At 38.2% G+C, this 17,878-nt stretch overlaps 1 protein-coding gene across 1 annotated transcript in view; it reads left to right on the top strand.

Annotated features, from left to right (window-relative positions):
• Positions 1-17,878, top strand: part of LOC139724655 (activating signal cointegrator 1 complex subunit 3-like) — a 106,689-nt gene that overhangs the window by 79,466 nt on the left and 9,345 nt on the right. The window contains exons 20-33 of the mRNA XM_071635788.1: positions 1,212-1,297; positions 1,641-1,798; positions 2,850-2,995; positions 3,303-3,423; positions 5,196-5,332; positions 6,097-6,234; positions 8,000-8,120; positions 8,992-9,124; positions 9,901-10,026; positions 14,045-14,156; positions 14,869-15,006; positions 15,658-15,713; positions 16,221-16,395; positions 17,512-17,672. Of these exons, the coding sequence (XP_071491889.1) occupies positions 1,212-1,297; positions 1,641-1,798; positions 2,850-2,995; positions 3,303-3,423; positions 5,196-5,332; positions 6,097-6,234; positions 8,000-8,120; positions 8,992-9,124; positions 9,901-10,026; positions 14,045-14,156; positions 14,869-15,006; positions 15,658-15,713; positions 16,221-16,395; positions 17,512-17,672 (1,808 nt within the window). The remainder of the gene's footprint in view (positions 1-1,211; positions 1,298-1,640; positions 1,799-2,849; positions 2,996-3,302; positions 3,424-5,195; positions 5,333-6,096; positions 6,235-7,999; positions 8,121-8,991; positions 9,125-9,900; positions 10,027-14,044; positions 14,157-14,868; positions 15,007-15,657; positions 15,714-16,220; positions 16,396-17,511; positions 17,673-17,878) is intronic.

The raw sequence follows: 17,878 nt of genomic DNA, 5'->3' as shown, positions 1-17,878 counted from the left end.
TTGGCAGGTAGCATTCCTAGGGGGTTAGGATCTCAATTTGTTAAAATGGGCACCATGCCCCGCCCAGGGGGCCCCCAGGGGGCCCAAACCCCCCAAATGAAGGAATCTTTAAAAATCTTCTCTAGAATCAGAAGTTATAGAGCTGAGATAATACTATGAGTGAGTACATTAATGACTGTAGTTTCAAGTTTGTTCATAGGAGATCCAGGGGTGCCCCTCTTGGGGGTAGGGGGAGGGGGGTGGTTGGAAGGGTCCAAATGGGGGCCTGAATTGTACATTTTCATCTTCTTCCTGAAAACCTCATGATGGATTTTTGTCAAACTTGGCAGGTAGCATCCCTAGGTGGTCAGGATCTCAATTTATCAAACTGGGCACCATGCCCCACCCAGAGGGCCCCAGGGGGCCCCAATTCCCCCAAATTAAGGAATCTTGAAAAAATTGGGCCCTTATTGTACATTTTCATCTTCCACTTGAGAATGCCTCGTCAAATTTTGGTAGAGCTGTGAATAATTTAGATTAGTGACTGCGTGAAAGGTGAACTTGCGATACTCAGGTGAGCGCTAGACCCGCGGGTCTCTTGTCGTATGTTACTCCTGTTCATACGTCCCTTTTATTTTTTCAGGCGTTACAATATTACTTTTTTTTTCTCCACAACTATCATATATTTCTTTGACATGCTTCTGCCGAAGATCGCTGTCTCCGTTGTGCGTTTTTGTTCGCTATTTTGTCTTCTGTTTGTTAGTCTTGTCCATTCCGTTTTGTCCCGTACAGCCTTTTCTTTAGTAGTTGTTTTGTTGTCTGGTCTCGTTTTGTGTTTGTTCGCGTCTGTGTAAGTGTATTTATCTGTTAATCTAATATTCAGTGGGCTTCCAGACCTCTTCCTCTTCTTTTTTTTTTGTATTTACGATGCTTCAATTTATCTTTCCATCGATGTTCTTTTCCAGAGGGGCCCACATTCTACAAGCTCTGTCTTTTCAGTGGGTCCCTCCATTTTTCGCACTTTTAGCAAGGTTATACATGTACTTCATTTCGACCACTTCTGTTTCTTTTTTACTACAAGGTATAATTACTATAAAGTCCTCAATTATTGTACAGTCTTTTCATTACACAATGTTCTGTTTACCTAATTCTCTGTTATCAAAGGAAGTGAGACATATATGTTCTGTCGAAAAATGAAATAAACTTTGAATTGAATTGAATTGAACAATCAGGTAGTGTACATAGCTCCTCTACGAGCATTGGCTATGAGACGGTTCACCAACTGGAAGTCAAGATTTGGGGACAAACTCGGCAAAAAGTGAGTTTAAAACACCGGTTTAACATTTAAGGAGCACTGGCATAGTCAGAAACACTCCCCTGTCTCCTATCACAACCTAATGTAATCGATGCTCACCGATCCTTGGGGTACGGACAGCAGTTGCTTTTCGTCTGACGTCCGTCGTTCATCTTCTTTAAATTTTCTCTAGAGCCATCATCTTTAATTATAACCTATTTTCAGATCTAGAAAAAAACCCAACTAAAACAAGAATAGATATTATCATCTGCGTAATCCTCTGTTTATTAGTCACATAACCTAATATAGCAAATGCAATCGTACTGGAGACCTTGGACATAATATATAATTATGTTTTTCACCACAGAGTGCGTATGCTGAACGGTGACGTCGTCTCAGACGCAAGCACCATCCGTTTCGCTGAAGTCATAGTGACGACAGCGGCGAATTGGGAAGCAGTAAGCCGCACGTGGGAGACTGTCAGGGACGTCTCTCTCATCATCCTCGATGGTCTTCAGTTCCTCGGTATGACGCTTCATCTTTAGTTTGTCACCATGTGCCAGGTTGATACCATTCGTTGACCATTATTAAAGGGTTATCATTCTCTCCCGTTTTCAAGAGTGTGTTGGACGAACCGCATTGGATTGATCGAACATGTAAAATTTTAACACGTGGTTCATAAGGATACAACTTAAAACTAGTTGTTTGTTTTTTCCTCGTGGAATGTGAACGAATGTCCTGCTTCAATATTTGTTTTACATTTATATTCATCTAGTTCATGATTTGGACTAGTCTTGAATTCTCAGCCACGATTGCAATGTAAACTTAAAGATACTTCAAGTCTCCAAGTGGAAAGTATTTTGAAGACAATAGCGATTACAAATACTATTATGGGGAAAATTAGTATCCATACGATTTGTACAGAATGACAACGAGTTTGTGGCGTTTACCAATGTGGGCAAAAAAAGAGTTACCTTAATTTCTGGTATTTCTGCTTCAACTTAGGATGTGATGTAACTTTAACGTTTAGTAACAAATTTTTAATATTTAGTGATACATATGTGTTATGAGTGTCATCCTAGACGGAAGCTTTTAGACTTATTTGGGAAAGTGCACAATAAAATAAAGATATACCAAAATTGTAATCAAGTCAGCTTTACACATTAGTTACTTTTCATAAATAGAAAGTAAGTTGTTTGATCAGAGAGTACAGTGATAGCGTAAGGCGTCGATAACATTAACGATTATAATTATGTTTGCGAAATGTACGTACGTACGAAATTCAATTTAGAGGGAAGGAATATTGACATATTGGAGTGTATGTATCATTCACAGAAGTTAAACCATCTACGGTTGGCCAATTTGCACCAGTCTATATTATGTCTTGTATGGTATATGTTGTCTACCATGTAGTAAAACATACTAAAGGATTATCTCATCAGAACATGCAATTGGCTGAATTATGTCTGTGAAAAGAAATAATCTTATTGTTTAAAGCCCTGCCCTGTTGCATTTACCCGCTTAAATGCACTTTAGATAAGTACTTACCATTTATTTCTACGTATTCATGTCGCAGGTGATGAGTGCGGTCCCATACTGGAAGCTATCGTTGCACGAGCCAAGCGGATGTCCAAGCACACTGGGCGTGTCGTGCGTCTGATTGGTCTGTCGGCTACAATGGCTAACGCCAAAGATGTTGCTCGGTGGCTGGAGGTGGACGACGTAAGTTTGTGTTGATGATGATGAGGATGATGATGATGAGAATAACAGAAGTAGTACTGGTCAGAATTATGATATCGGTTATGATAAGAGCTACTGTTTGCTTTCCACCGTCAAGCTTGACAACATTATACCCAGGTTGCTGGAATCAAATTCAATCAAATGGTGCTTGATTAAATCTTTTTTTTTCAGAGTTTTTAATGACAGGATATTTGTAATTTAAGTAAGTAATCAGTAGTGTACTGCAACAAAATAGTTGATGTTCATGCTGTGATCATGATAAGTGTAATTTGTTTTGATATTCTTCAAGGATCACCTCTTCAACTTCCAATCCGTGCACCGACCTGTGAAGCTGGAACTCAAAGTGACAGATTTCTCCGGGAAATTCTGCCACATCCGAACGGCAGCAATGAACAAACCCGTGTACAACGGTAGGAGGAGAAATAGAACTGACACATTCACACACACACACACACACACACACACACACACACGTAAATATTGGGAAAGACAGATAAGATCAACTCTGTACCTCTAACATAGTTTCACACTGGGAGCACCTTTCCGGGTGCAATTTTGCACCTTTCAGACCAGAAAGGTGCAAAACTGCACCATTTAAGATCGTCACTGGTCTGAAAGGTGCAAAGTTGCACACGTAAAGGTGCAAAATTGAACCTATTTTTTCTTAGAGTTTAAGTGCAGACACGCAGGCCAACACACATATTCACGCACACATGCAATCACACAAAGAACCTGAATCATAATCAATCAATGGGCAATTGGAAATTAGGTTGTCATTTGAATCATGTTTATATTAAAGGTTGCAGAATCCAAAAAGTATAACAAATGAATATATATATATATATATATATATACACTCAGCAAAAAAAAAGAAAGTAAACACTTTTTCAAGTTTATATTTCTCATAGAATATTTGGGTAAAAGTTAATGTATTATATACCATATTGAAGGTAATTTAATTGGCTATCAGCCTAGTAGGTCAATAAAAAGGGAAACTTTTCGCTTGAGTGAACACCTTTGTTTTTCTCTTCCAAGGCACAAAAGCAAAAATTGCAAAAATGAAGAAGTTGTCATTCATGTGCAAGTGCTCTTCCGTGTAACAATAAGAACAAAAGACAAATTTAACACAATTAGATACATTACTTAAGTTGATAAAACAAACCTTTGATCTCTATGATATCTTTGAAGCCCAAAATATCAATAAAGGCCAAAACTATGGGAGAAAAATGAAGAATCTTTGGTCAAACCCCAATTCAAATGAAATAAAGAGAAGAAGCAATATTAACGAAAATGGTAGAAATTTCAATTTCTTTTGAAATTCGAAAACTTGTAGATAATATTTGGTTCTTAAATTTATCTCATGAATCCTTAAATTACTAAATAGAGAAGAATAGAATAAATTATTTAATCATCTCTATGCCATTACTCCCTATGTCGTTTGAAGTTTAAGCTGACAGAAAATTCTTATTTTCCCCATTTAGTTTCCCATTTAGTTTTTGTTTGATGTTACGAAGAGATAAAGAGAACAAAACCTTGTTTTTGCTATTTCATTCATGTTTCTCATTGTGTTAAACTGGCTTTTTGTTGTCATTGTTATCTTGAAGGACATTGCCAAATGAAAGACAACTTGTCAAATTTGCAATTTTTACTTTTGTGCCTTGGTGGGCAAAATATGTTCACTCATGCGTAAAGTTTCCTTTTGATTGAAGCTACTAACTTGATAGCCAATTAAATTACCTTTAATGATTATGGTATATAACACATAGATTTTCATCAAAACCTATGAAACATATGAACTCGAAAAAGTGTTTACTTTCTTTTTTTTTTGCTGAGTGTATATATATATATATATATATATATATATATAATGCGTGTGTGTGTGTGTGTGTGTGTATGTGTGTGTGTATTCCCGAGGACAACTCCCAAATAATGTGTTAGATTGAACAGGAATTTGACTTTTGCGGACCCTAATCTTCATATTTGACTGATTCTTACGCCACTAGGCTCACACTATGATATACATAAGTAGGTCCTTTTTTTCATTCATTTTCAATTCATTACATAAAACCAAGCAACGTGAACGTCCAAGAAAGCGAGACTGGGAAGCATCAATGCGATTAGTGGTTTAACTTTTAAGAAGTATTGGTGCAAAATATCTATTTGAGTTCCACCCTTCACGTAGCAATCAAGACCACGAAGAAGGGCGTACTGGTGTTTGTGTCATCCAGGAAACAGGCAACAGCGACCGCCTTCGAGCTGATCGCATTTCTCCGCCACGAGGAGAATCCACAAATGTGGTGCCGCTTGAAGAAAGAAGAGGTAATCATTTTGGTATAATAGATACTCGGTATGCATATATCTGATAATAACGAACTGCGTTATTCACAACACTCATTTTCTTTGGTGTTGCTTTTATTTGTGTATTTTGTTATGTGTGTATGTGTTTGTTCGTCAGCTATACTGATAACAACTAAATGCCTGAAATGTTGCATTTAATTCTGAGGTTCCTAGCATTGCATCGGTTTTCTTACCATAATTATGATACACCAAGGCTACTCATCTAAATTTGAAAAACGGGATGGGGTTCTTTACGGAATTTCTATACCGAGGAGATGGGTTTACGGAAGCTTCATGCAGCAAACATAAGACCTGGCGTTAGTCTGGTTACCAGTTTCCTTGATTCTTATGTGCGGTGGTTTATAATCGATAAGACTGAACGAAATCTCAGGGGTTGTTCCTATTCCTGCGTGGTCAGTTTGGTTTGGAATATTAAACTTAGGCACTCATATTTGGACAACTACTTCATCGGGTCGGCGGTTCCTATATGTCCTACCTAAATTTTACTCGTCTTGTAACTTGAAGTTTGTTTGTTTTGTTTTTTTCCGGGGGGGGGGGGGGTATTTGGAGTTGGAGCTGGCATAGTATGTGTGTTTTTTTAAGGAAATGATAAATGGTATAAGCAAGCAACAAATAGTCTGACGAGTTGTGACGCCGTCGTAAATAACAAGTCACGTTCGCGCAAATTTATTATTTACAGTGTATATCTGTCAGCGTATATGGACACGTGTCGATTATTTCTTAAGGTTGAAGACGTGGCAGCAAGTGTGTCCAATCAAAACCTTCAACGGGCGGTGTCCTATGGTGTAGGCATGCACCATCCGGGCCTTTCGTGGAGCGACAGACGGACTGTGGAGAAGCTTTATCGTGACAAGCATCTAAAGGTATTTATCACTTGAGAGGGTTGTTTGTAGAATTTATTTGATTGGATTTATTTGAACTTCCCATCGTTTGATTTTGCTTCACTTTTAAAAAATTTGCAAAACAGACTGAACGGCAAGGAATAAACGATGCTCCATGCACATGATAAAAGTGAACTTGCCGAGTCTTACAAATGTAAACAGAATCGCAAAATGTTTTAAGCAATCACTTATACCCAAGAAATAACGGTACGCCATCCAACGTGCCTTTAAATGTTAATCAAATTCGTTGCTATGCCTTTACTCCTACCATGCTTTGGTAAAACTACCAATGTACTTTGTTGTTTCTTTCCTGCGAAACATCCGTAAGTTTGCCTTTTTTCAAATCTGTATCTCCTTCATGAGAATGTAATCATAATATCGTCCTTAAAGGACAAGTTGACCTTCATAGACATGTGGGTTGAGTGAATGCAGCAATATTAGGAGAACACATCAGTGAGAGTTTGAGCCAAATCGGACAATCCGTTAAACAGTTGTGAATTTTTGAAGTTTGTGCTCAGTCACGGCTGGATGAAAAGACTACTATAGCTTGTGATGTCACATGAGTACAACGATATAAAGAAAGAATAAAGAAAATTCAACATATTTCCATTTTTCTTGCATAACAAAAGAACACTCGACTTCTCTCTTTCAGAAGGCAGGGGGAATAATATTACCCTTAACATACGTCAGTAGCAAGTCGAAGAAATGTGCACTTTATTCAAGAAGTAAAGTTTTGTGAAATTCTCTTTTTATTTTCCTTATATAGTTGTACGCATGTGACATCACACGCTGTAGTAGTCTTCTCTTCCAGCAGTGACTGCGCAAATACTTAAAATATTCGTAACTTTTGAACGGATTGTCCGATTTTCCTCAAACTTTCACTGATGTGTTCTACTAATATTGCTGCATTCTCTAAATCCTTATGTATATGAAGGTGGACTTGTCCTTTGAGAATAAGTTCATTTCTTTATAATAGACAATGTTTCCGTTGTTTACACAATAAAAGAAGAATCTTCACAAAGCGAAAGCGAAGTTGTTACAGTCATAAACATTATAACCATGGGGGTCTAAAGTCCTGCCAAACGGCTTTAAGTGTTGGATGACTTACCTATTTTTTTTGACCTTCAAATATTTTCCAACATGTGTCCAGTTTAGCTCAAACGATGATTCGATCCATTTTAAATCATATAATTCAAGTTTCCCTCAGACTTTCATATATTGAACTAAAACGTGAAATACAAGAATATTAATATCGATAATTCATAAGCCTCCGAGTCATCGCACTTGTATTATAAAAGATGACTGCTATGACCACTGAATAAATGTTACAAATCAGATTATCAACCTTATAGAACGTAGTGCTTTGTGGCAAGTTTTAATTTACGATATATTGGAGTAACAGAGACAATCATTTTTTGTATTCCTCACAGTGTGTAAGCTGCAACAGATGTCAAAATGTTACGCTTCTTTTTTCTTCTTTTTCACGATTGCACAAAGTTACATAATATTGCGTTACACTGTAGACTCATAATGCAGCGGAAGGATTGAAATATTACCGTGTAAAGCAGTGCTTTGATTGCGTAGGTTGTTGTTCTTTTTTGAGGGCGTAGTGGTATTGTTGGCAAATTCAATCGAATTCAGTGCACAACCAGTATCTTTACAGATGGAAATTTGAGAGCACGTCAATCATGTTTGTAATCTTGGCCATTAAAAAAAAAATCCACAATATTTTGCTGTTTGCGAATAGGTGATAGTAGCAACCAAGAGCCTGGCGTGGTCTTCCGATCTTCGAGCTCGTCTTGTAATCGTCAAGGGGACCGAACAATACGACGCCCGGACCCAGAGATACGTGGACATGCCCGTCACTGGTATGCAGGGCAATAATGGAGCATTATCCATCATTGGAATCACAAAATATAGATGATATCAAGAACAGTGGTGATGATACGTCTCGAGGGGTTGTACTATATTGTCGTTGTTTTCAGTTATTCAACATAGAAAGGACAAAACAAAACATGTCAAATCGTCTCTTCAATAACATTTAGATCCATTGCGGTTTTTTTTTTCTACATTATTACCTACACGGCGAACATCATGTCCGTACCTATACACGTAATGGGAGCAGTGGGAGCGAACGAATACTTTCGCTGGAGAGCAGGGTCCTCGTAAACATTTTGTGTGTGTGTGTGTGTGTGTGTGTGTGTAAATCACGCAACAATGAAATAATGTTGTTTGTTTTTGTTGTTGAGCAACCTATTAACAAATAACCGAACTTTTTGAACAACGTATCGTGTAGGGCTTTTTTTTTTTTTTTTGATTGAAATCATCCGAATATTTCACCCAAAGTGCATGTGCACCAGATCGTTATTGATTTCAATTTGAAGAATACCAAAGCTCTCTCAAGTGAAAGGGGGATATCCCCTCCCACACCATAACCCTGCTCGGTTGTTAATGTTCGATTTTCGTGTCACACATACTGCATACCACTTCGTTGATATGAAACTTTAACTTTATTGGTCTATCCTTACGCTTTGCGCGGGGAGGTTTTGATGAGGGGTATACATATATGTTGATGTTGACATTAAATTGGCCCATACACCATTTGTTATTTTTGTAGGCCACATACAGAGCTCTAATTGCAGTTACGTTACGATGCCTATGGTGACGTGTAATTGGCGCTGTATTCATTTGATACAACTCAAACAATGTATAGGGCAAATTTCGACTTTTCATTCGCAGACCTGCTGCAAATGATCGGCCGTGCGGGACGCTACAAGAAGGACAGTCGTGGTACAGCTCTTGTCATGGTCCAGAACACCAAGAGAGACTTCTACCACAAGGCTCTGCGGGCTCCGGTTACCATAGAGTCTCGGTAAGTGATTAACAAGGCTCTTATATGGAACGCCATGTGTTGCAAAAGTCGGGGAAACCACTAATAAGTGGTTTCCCCGACTTTTGCAACACATTGCGTTCCATACACCCTTACACCCCATCACAAATCCCAAAGATAAAACGGAGTTGACGATGGTGATGTAAACAAGAAATTCAATCATAAAACTCAAATTTAGACACAAAGCTGTATTGAAACAAAACAAAAGTCGTTGATACCTTTTCGGACTTAAACTTCTGTGTAAAATGATAAAAAAGATAAAAAGACAAGGGGGAAAAGACTGCCATAAATACAATCATTAAAGAACTTAGACCAAGCTGTTCTGAATATAATTACTATGAAGGTTAATTTTCACTGATATTGATTCTGCCTTTGCATTAAATGCAACGAGAGCCGGTTATTCTTCAATGATATCTTTAGGCTGTTAATGATTAATCATTTCGGTATCTGGTGTGTGTGTGTGTGTGTGTGTGTGTATGTGTGAGGGTGAGAGCTTATGTGCTACTGGATGTTACATACATTTTGTCCTGTTGTCAAAGGCGGCCGGGGTATAAGTACACGTTATGATAACATTTTGGGATATTTTGCACAATTCAAAATATTGAATACAAAACACCTCTATTAGTCCTGATATGCAGTCAGAAGCGCGAGGAGTCATGAGTGACCTGTATTTTAGTGTTTTGTATACTTCTTATGATATTAATGCGATTCGTGTTATCTGTGTATTCATCTTCCCCATACTCTCTGATGTATCGCAGGCCAGATAGAACGTTACCCGAGTATGTGAACGCAGAGGTTGTGTCAGGCAATATCAAGACCGAGCAAGATTTCGAGAACTTATTGAAGACGACTTTCTTCTACACGAGACTGACAGCAAACCCAAGGTAATAATTTACACGAAGGATCCGATTTTAGCAACACAAAACCGTTACACATAATTGCTCCTTACTGATTTCTCATCAGCGACGATCATTGTAGCGTGTGGAGTATGTAGTATAACGTGGTCAAAAAACTGTAAAAATTAATTTGTTTGGACTACTGTACTTACAGAGACTTAGTTCAGGCTAATAAGATTTTTGCGAGCCAGAATGGTTATTGGGAATGTCAGGATAAGGACACCTTTTTGTTTTGTTTGTTTTGTTTTGTTGTTTGTTTTTTTTTGTTCCATATTCCACATTTCAACAAATACATAAAACATAAACATCACAATACAAAAGCCTGGATGAATTGTCACGTACAGCTTATAAGACAATAAAACATGTGAAATATGAGGAATCTACATAGAAGCATTGCTTGTAGGCAGTGGCGTATCTAGGGGGGGGGGGCAAGGGGGGCACGTGCCCCGGGCGCCACTCCTTGGGGGCGCAAAAAAACAAGAAAACGAAAAAAAAAAAGAAGAAAAAAAAAAAGAAAGAAGAAGAAGGGAAAAAAAAAAAAAACTTGCCCGGACGGGGGAGGAGGAGGGGGGGGGGGGGGGGGGGGGGGGAGGGAGAAGGGGGCAGAAAACCAAATCAAACAAGATAAAAACAAAACATGATGATGACACGGACAAATAACAATGTTTATTGTGTTATTGTGTTCACACAAGAATTCCGAATTCCATGTTTTGTAAGCTGAAATACAAAAATTTTCGGCTCGCTCGCTGCGCTCGCCCGCCAAAAATTAACAACAACAAAAAAAGAAAGAACAAAACGTGATGATGACGCAGAAATATACAAATGTCGACTCATTACTCGCGCATACAAATTTAGAGTATTTTTCAAGTCCTCAGTCTGTTGGTATGAATCGTTATCTATAAGGCCGTCACTGTATCTTGATTAGAATTGTAAGATTTAATAAGCAAAAAAGACAAGAATTCCATGTTTTGTAAGCTGAAATACAAAAATTTTCGTCTCGCTCGCTGCGCTCGCTCGCCAAAATTTATCAAAAAAAGAAGATAACAAAACGTGATGATGACGCGGAAATAAATAAATTTAGACTTACTCGCGCATACTAATTTAGAGTATTTTTTCAAGTCCTTAGTTTGTTGTATAAATCGTTATCTCTAAAGCCGTCACTATATATCTTGATTAGAATTGTAAGATTTAATAAACAAAAAACAACAAGAATTCCATGTTTTGTAAGCTGAAATGCACAAGTTTTCGGCTCGCTCGCTGCGCTCGCCCGCCAAAAATTAACAACAACAACAAAAAAGAACAAAACGTGATGATGACGCAGAAATATACAAATGTCGACTCATTACTCGCGCATGCAAATTTAGAGTATTTTTCAAGTCCTCAGTTTGTTGGTATGAATCGTTATCTATAAGGCCGTCACTGTATCTTGATTAGAATTGTAAGATTTAATAAGCAAAAAAGACAAGAATTCCATGTTTTGTAAGCTGAAATACAAAAATTTTCGGCTCGCTCGCCAAAATTTATCAAAAAAAGAAGATAAGAACAAAACGTGATGATGACGCGGAAATAAACAAATTTCGACTTACTCGCGCATACTAATTTAGAGTAATTTTTCAAGTCCTTAGTTTGTTGAATAAATCGTTATCTCTAAAGCCGTCACTATATCTTGATTAGAATTGTAAGATTTAATAAGCAAAAAACAACAAGAATTCCATGTTTTGTAAGCTGAAATACACAAGTTTTCGGCTCGCTCGCTGCGCTCGCTCGCCAAAATTTATCAAAAAAAAGATAAGAACAAAACGTAATGATGACGCAGAAATATACAAATTTCGGCTGACTCGCGCATATATACTAATTTAGAGTATTTTTTCAAGTCCTTAGTTTGTTGGTATAAATCGTTATCTATATGGCCGTCACCATATCTAGATTAGAATTTTAAGATTTAATAAGAAAAAATGACATGAATTCCATGTTTTGTAAGCTGAAATACAAAAATTTTCGGCTCGCTCGCTGTGCTCGCTCGCCTAAATTTATCAAAAAAAGAAGACGATAAGAACAAAACGTAATGATGACGCGGAAATAAACAAATTTCGACTTACTCGCGCATACTAATTTAGAGTATTTTTTTCAAGTCCTTAGTTTGTTGTATAAATCGTTATCTCTAAAGCCGTCACCATATCTTGATTAGAATTGTAAGATTTAATAAGCAAAAAAACAACAAGAATTCCAAGTTTTGTAAGCTGAAATACACAAGTTTTCGGCTCGCTCGCCAAAATTTATCAAAAAAAAAAGATAAGAACAAAACGTAATGATGACGCGGAAATATACAAATTTCGGCTGACTCGCGCATATATACTAATTTAGAGTATTTTTTCAAGTCCTTAGTTTGTTGGTATAAATCGTTATCTATAAGGCCGTCACTATATCTAGATTAGAATTGTAAGATTTAATAAGAAAAAAATGACATGAATTCCATGTTTTGTAAGCTGAAATACAAAAAATTTCGGCTCGCTCGCTGTGCTCGCTCGCCTAAATTTGTCAAAAAAAGAAGAAGATAAGAACAAAACGTAATGATGACGCAGAAGTATACAAATTTCGGCTGACTCGCGCATACTAATTTAGAGTATTTCTTCAAGTCCTTAGTTTGTTGGTATAAATCGTTATCTATAAGGCCGTCACTATATCTAGATTAGAATTTTAAGATTTAATAAGAAAAAATGACATGAATTCCATGTTTTGTAAGCTGAAATACAAAAATTTTCGGCTCGCTCACTGCGCTCGCTCGCCAAAATGTATCAAAATTTATTTCATTTAAATCACCCTCAAAAGACCCCTCTTAGGTGCTTGAAAAAGCATATCATGCGGACCTTTTTTTAAAGTCCCTAATATACCGGGATCGGGTTGGGGTTGAACACTTTTTCAGAAATTAGGGGCGCAATTTTCGCGCTTGCCCCGGGCGCCGTTTTCCCTAGATACGCCACTGCTTGTAGGTGTAGATTCCCAGATGCGGATGTGAGATTATTTCTTACTTGGGTATGTAATTAAAGGAATGACAATTTCTGAATTGGATAAATATAAACGCCAAAAAGTAAAAAGAAAAAGAAAAAAGAAAACAATGAAAACAATGTCCGCGGCACAGACTTCTTGAGTGTTGCGTGATCACCCGAGCGAGGTACAAGTCAGATGCAGTGTACAATAGCAGAGATACCAAATGTGTACAAAGGAAGTTCAGGAGATAATACAGAAATCACGAGCGAGGCACATGTTACATAATCGATAATGTCAGTAATGTGAAGTATGAACAGAGAATATCGAGGAGGATTGAAGAATAGCTATAGATATGAATTCAGAAAAACTAGTTTAAGTTTATGTTTAAATGAACCTTCTTTGATATCATAATTTTATTCATTTATCATTTATTCGGTCTTCTTTAAAAATTCACTAACCCAGGGTAGTCTGATTTAGGACCGAGGGGCCTGATTTACAACAGAGACCTTACACAATGATACGTTTCGGTCGTAAAAACGGTAACAATGAACATCGTATAAACACCAAATGTTGTTAGCATATAAGACCATTGCATAAAAAGCACAATTAGGATAAGAATATTGCAAGTGAACTACTTTTAAAATCCTAAAGGAATATGATAAGCAAAAAGAAACAGATTGAAACAAAAATAGAGATATCACTAATAATCATCTCAATAAACCTTTTACAGTAGACGGCTTATTCTAGAAAAGATGTCAATAAAACTATTGTTCGTATTTCATATATTCAACAATACTATTCATTGATTACACTGATAAACATTTTTGCGTTGGTTGTTTGTATCCCTAACTCACATTTTAGAACTAATTTGAAGCACTAAACAAAAATGCTAAATGTGGGTTTTCCGTTCTATCTGCAAATGGCAAATGGTGGCTTTAATATCCATCTATTCATTTCTTTTTTGTATAGCTATTACGCTGTATATGTCCGTGTGTTTATTTCTTCATACAATATATAGCTACTATGGCTTGCCCGGGACAAGTGAAAGAGCTTTGAAGAAATTCCTGTCTGACGTGATGGAGTCCACGCTGGCGGATTTGTCCAACACTCAATGCATCAGAAGGCACAAGGTACCCTAGTTGAATGATATCGTTAATATGTTCTTCAGGGAGACTTACTAGTCAGTAGAAAATCATAAAAGCTCCCAGAAAAAAAATCCCCCCTAGTTTAGTATAAAAGTAACTCAAACGTCAAATCAAATTTCACAAACCTTTATAAATTTTGTTATCAAGTATAACAAAGCAAGACTCTGTCTATAGATTAGGCTTCTTTTGCCCTGCACGAAAATCACATATTTTGGTTGAGACCTAATTGCAAGTTTCTAACTTTTTTGGTGAAATAATGAGAAATCTCTTATGAAATATGAAAGAGCATGTAATTCCATGAGGAATTCAATGTTTATTTGGTGAAAATTGGTTTTGAAATGGCTGAAGTATCCAAAACAGAGCGATCCTAATAAAAGTGCGGGACCTACTTTTTATTACAAATGCTTTGTTTTACTTTGTTTTTGGATGTTTCAGTCATCCCAAACCCGATTTTCATCAAATAAAGTTTGAATTCTCTTAAAATGGTATGCTCTATACTATTTCATAAGTGTTTTCTTGGTATCTCGCAAAAATTTAAAGCCCATTTCTCATCTCCACCAATACTGTACAATCCCTTTAAGCTGACATCACAGGGGTTCATATTTCTTCCTGTTGTTCCACTGAAGTAGAGTAATCTCCCCTGCAAAACCATGTCACCATAACACTTTTTTTTCTTTCTTTTTTCTAAATTCTTCAGGACGAGGATCACTCTGTCTCTGCGCTGCCCCTCGGCCGGATTGCATCTCAGAATCACGTACATCACGACACCGTCAAGATGGTCAGAGATCACCTCAAACCAGACAGTTCCATCCAGGACATTCTCACCATCATCTCGGTAAATATTGAAATTTGGTTGTTGCTCTCTGTCTGTCTGTCCTTCTGTCTCCCCTCCTCTCCCCCTCTCTCTCTTTCTCTGGAGCGTCTTGTCGGTAAAGTTCCCTCGAAAGAGAAAGGGAAGTAGGGAAAATTGCAGTAAACACGCGCGTACTACATAATTTACTGACTATTTATATCGCTAGCCTTTATGCGTGCATAATCATGAGAGTGTCCACATAATGTAATTTGTTCAGGGCTTAATAGTCAAAATTTTGGAAGGTTCGAGCCACCTTGCCAAGCTAAGAATTTGCGATTAGAGCAAAATATCATGATCAGTTAAATCATGTGAGAATCTTTCCCCTTTTTTTTTAACAAACCCCGAGTGAATTTTAAAGGTGTTTATGAGGAGGTGACCATAATACATTTTTTTCCCACGCATACAACGTCATGTTAACCTCTTGCAACATACTTCATTATATTTGTCGAATTTTTGGTCGATGTGGAATTTCTATCCTAAACAGACCTTTCCTAATAGTGGTGTAGAACGCAATAATTATTTGTTGCAATATAGACCTCTACCCTTTAGTGGTATACAACTAGTGTCATGATGACATCGAATCAGATGGACATCAGTTGACATAAGTAAACTTTATCCGTGTCTCCTGTGCAGAATGCAGTCGAGTTCGCCGTGATGCCGGTGAGATATGACGAGGAGAGTATAAACAGGTAATAGCAACAAACTTACCTTGGACTTGTTTTATCGATTCCAAGACCGCTTAGTTAAGTTCATGATGTGCCAACCTTCTATATGGCTTTTAATTGAACCGTTTCCTTCACTATTTTATCATGTGGAGCGCTCACATTACAGAGTGATGAGGGGTGGGGAGGGCAATCCGCCAGAAAGGTTTGAAATGCTGTTGAGCAGGTTAGAGGGTCCCGAGTACATAATTGACATGTAATCCTGGAATACCAAACACTATGGTTATCATAAATTATGATATCCTGGATATTCAAGACGTCAGGAGTTGTTACCTGATGCATCAATAGTTTAATCGAAGTACTCTGAAAGCATATACATCAAGTTTATCTTTTACTCTATCAAGTTCAATAAATAAATAATCTATTCCTTCGTCAGTTTTGAGTGTTTGTGACGTTACAGTTGTTTCCTGTATTGCCATGCATTTATTTCATCGTCTTAACGAAGTTTTCATTGACTTCAATGTTCAATATGAGGACATTGTCTGGGAAGGTGCGTTACCCAATCGACGCGCCATATGCGGACTTCACAAGTCCCCACACCAAGGCTAACCTCCTTCTTCAGGCTCATATTGGTCGGGTGACCCTCCCGTGCACGGACTACGAGTCGGACACGAGGAATGTGCTGGAATATACTGGCAGGATTCTTAAGGTACTCAGTAATACGACCAAACTCTTCCATAACCTGTTCTACACCGTTTCATCAAAGAGCTTCAATCTTAAAAGCTCCTTGGTTTCATGTAGTAGGCTACCTCCTCGAGTAGTATATAATTCTTTCAGGAGGAATGGCGTGCAGGTGGGGAGGAAAACAAATAGCGGGGGTCGAGAGTAGAATGAATTAATGGGTGTGTTGCTGTTGCATAATATTATACTGTCGCATCCGCCACGTCCGCATTCGTTGAAACTGTTGTACAGGTGTTAATTGGTACAAACCGAATTACAAACTAGTCACTAGTCTCACTAGTCACTGAGTGGTCGCGGGGACGTCTCTGCGACGTCTTCGCGACGTCTCCCGGAGATTAACCTGGTTTCTAGGGAGTCGTGAGAGCACCGAACATGTTCGATCCCCCCCCCCCCCCGAGACTTTTTCCAGTCTCCAGCTGGTCTCGGAAACGTCCCCACAAAGTCTCCGCGTCCTTGCGGAGACCCAATGGCGACATACCGGAATCGGCACGGAGACGTCTACGCGACTTAGGAGACTTGTCGGAGACGTCGCGGCAACGTCTTCGCGACTTCCACTCGAATAACTTTGCCACCTTGCCTGAAGTCACCTTCTTTGTGAGAGCGCAAGCCATCTCTTGGTCTTCCACAAAGTCGAACGAATCGCAGCAGCCGTATCGAAGTCTCCCCCAGTGCTATGCTTCAGAGACAACACGGTGCTGTTAGCGTTAAAATATATAGTGCCGATCGAGCTTGGGCTTGCCTGCTGCTGGGCCCTTTGATTCCAGCCGAAATTTCTGTTTCTTGCAACAAGTATAGATAGGGAGAGAGCCTTCACTATACTGGGCCTTGAGCGTGTTGCACTCGTCTTCGAGTCAAGCAGAATGGTCCCCTCGAGACCAATAAATTGTAAACGCAAATATATTGTAGCACTAAGTTAATCAAGTTTGAATGCTTAAAGGAAACAAAAAATAAACCCTGCATGATGATAACAGCTCATAATAATATTTGACACGTTTTAAAGGTTCGAGGTTGATATACTCAATAGTTTACATAATGATACGATATAAACAAATATGTCCATTATGTCTACTTTTCACTCACCTAGGTATTGGTAGAAATCGCAGACATGTGGAAATGGTATCAGACAGAGATGAATGTTACGTACCTCACTCAAGCTGTCGTCCAGGCCCAGTGGAGTAGCGAGAATTCTCTTCTCACCTTGCCCCATGTTCAGCCAACCTTGATTTCGTCGTTCGTAAGTCAAAGGTGAAAATTACCTCTATCATTATCTTTTCCCGTCTTTCGTGATGCTTCTGATTTCGTGACTTTCTTTCTGCACATTTCCTTGAAGTAATTCAGACCTACCGTAGTCACACTTCAGTTGTAATTTGAAATAAAAAAAGAGAAGCCCGTGTCCTGCATTTGCCTCAGATCATCTGTCGGGTATAATTGTTTAGCAAAAACTTTGTAAA

The sequence above is a fragment of the Diadema antillarum genome, unplaced genomic scaffold (genome assembly GCF_040938485.1).
Source record: "Diadema antillarum isolate AM-2024a unplaced genomic scaffold, OU_Dant_1.0 scf00000015, whole genome shotgun sequence".
In the NCBI taxonomy this organism is placed as follows: Eukaryota; Metazoa; Echinodermata; class Echinoidea; order Diadematoida; family Diadematidae; genus Diadema; species Diadema antillarum.
Note: the sequence above shows the minus strand (reverse complement) of the source record. Positions and strands in the feature narration are given on the sequence as shown.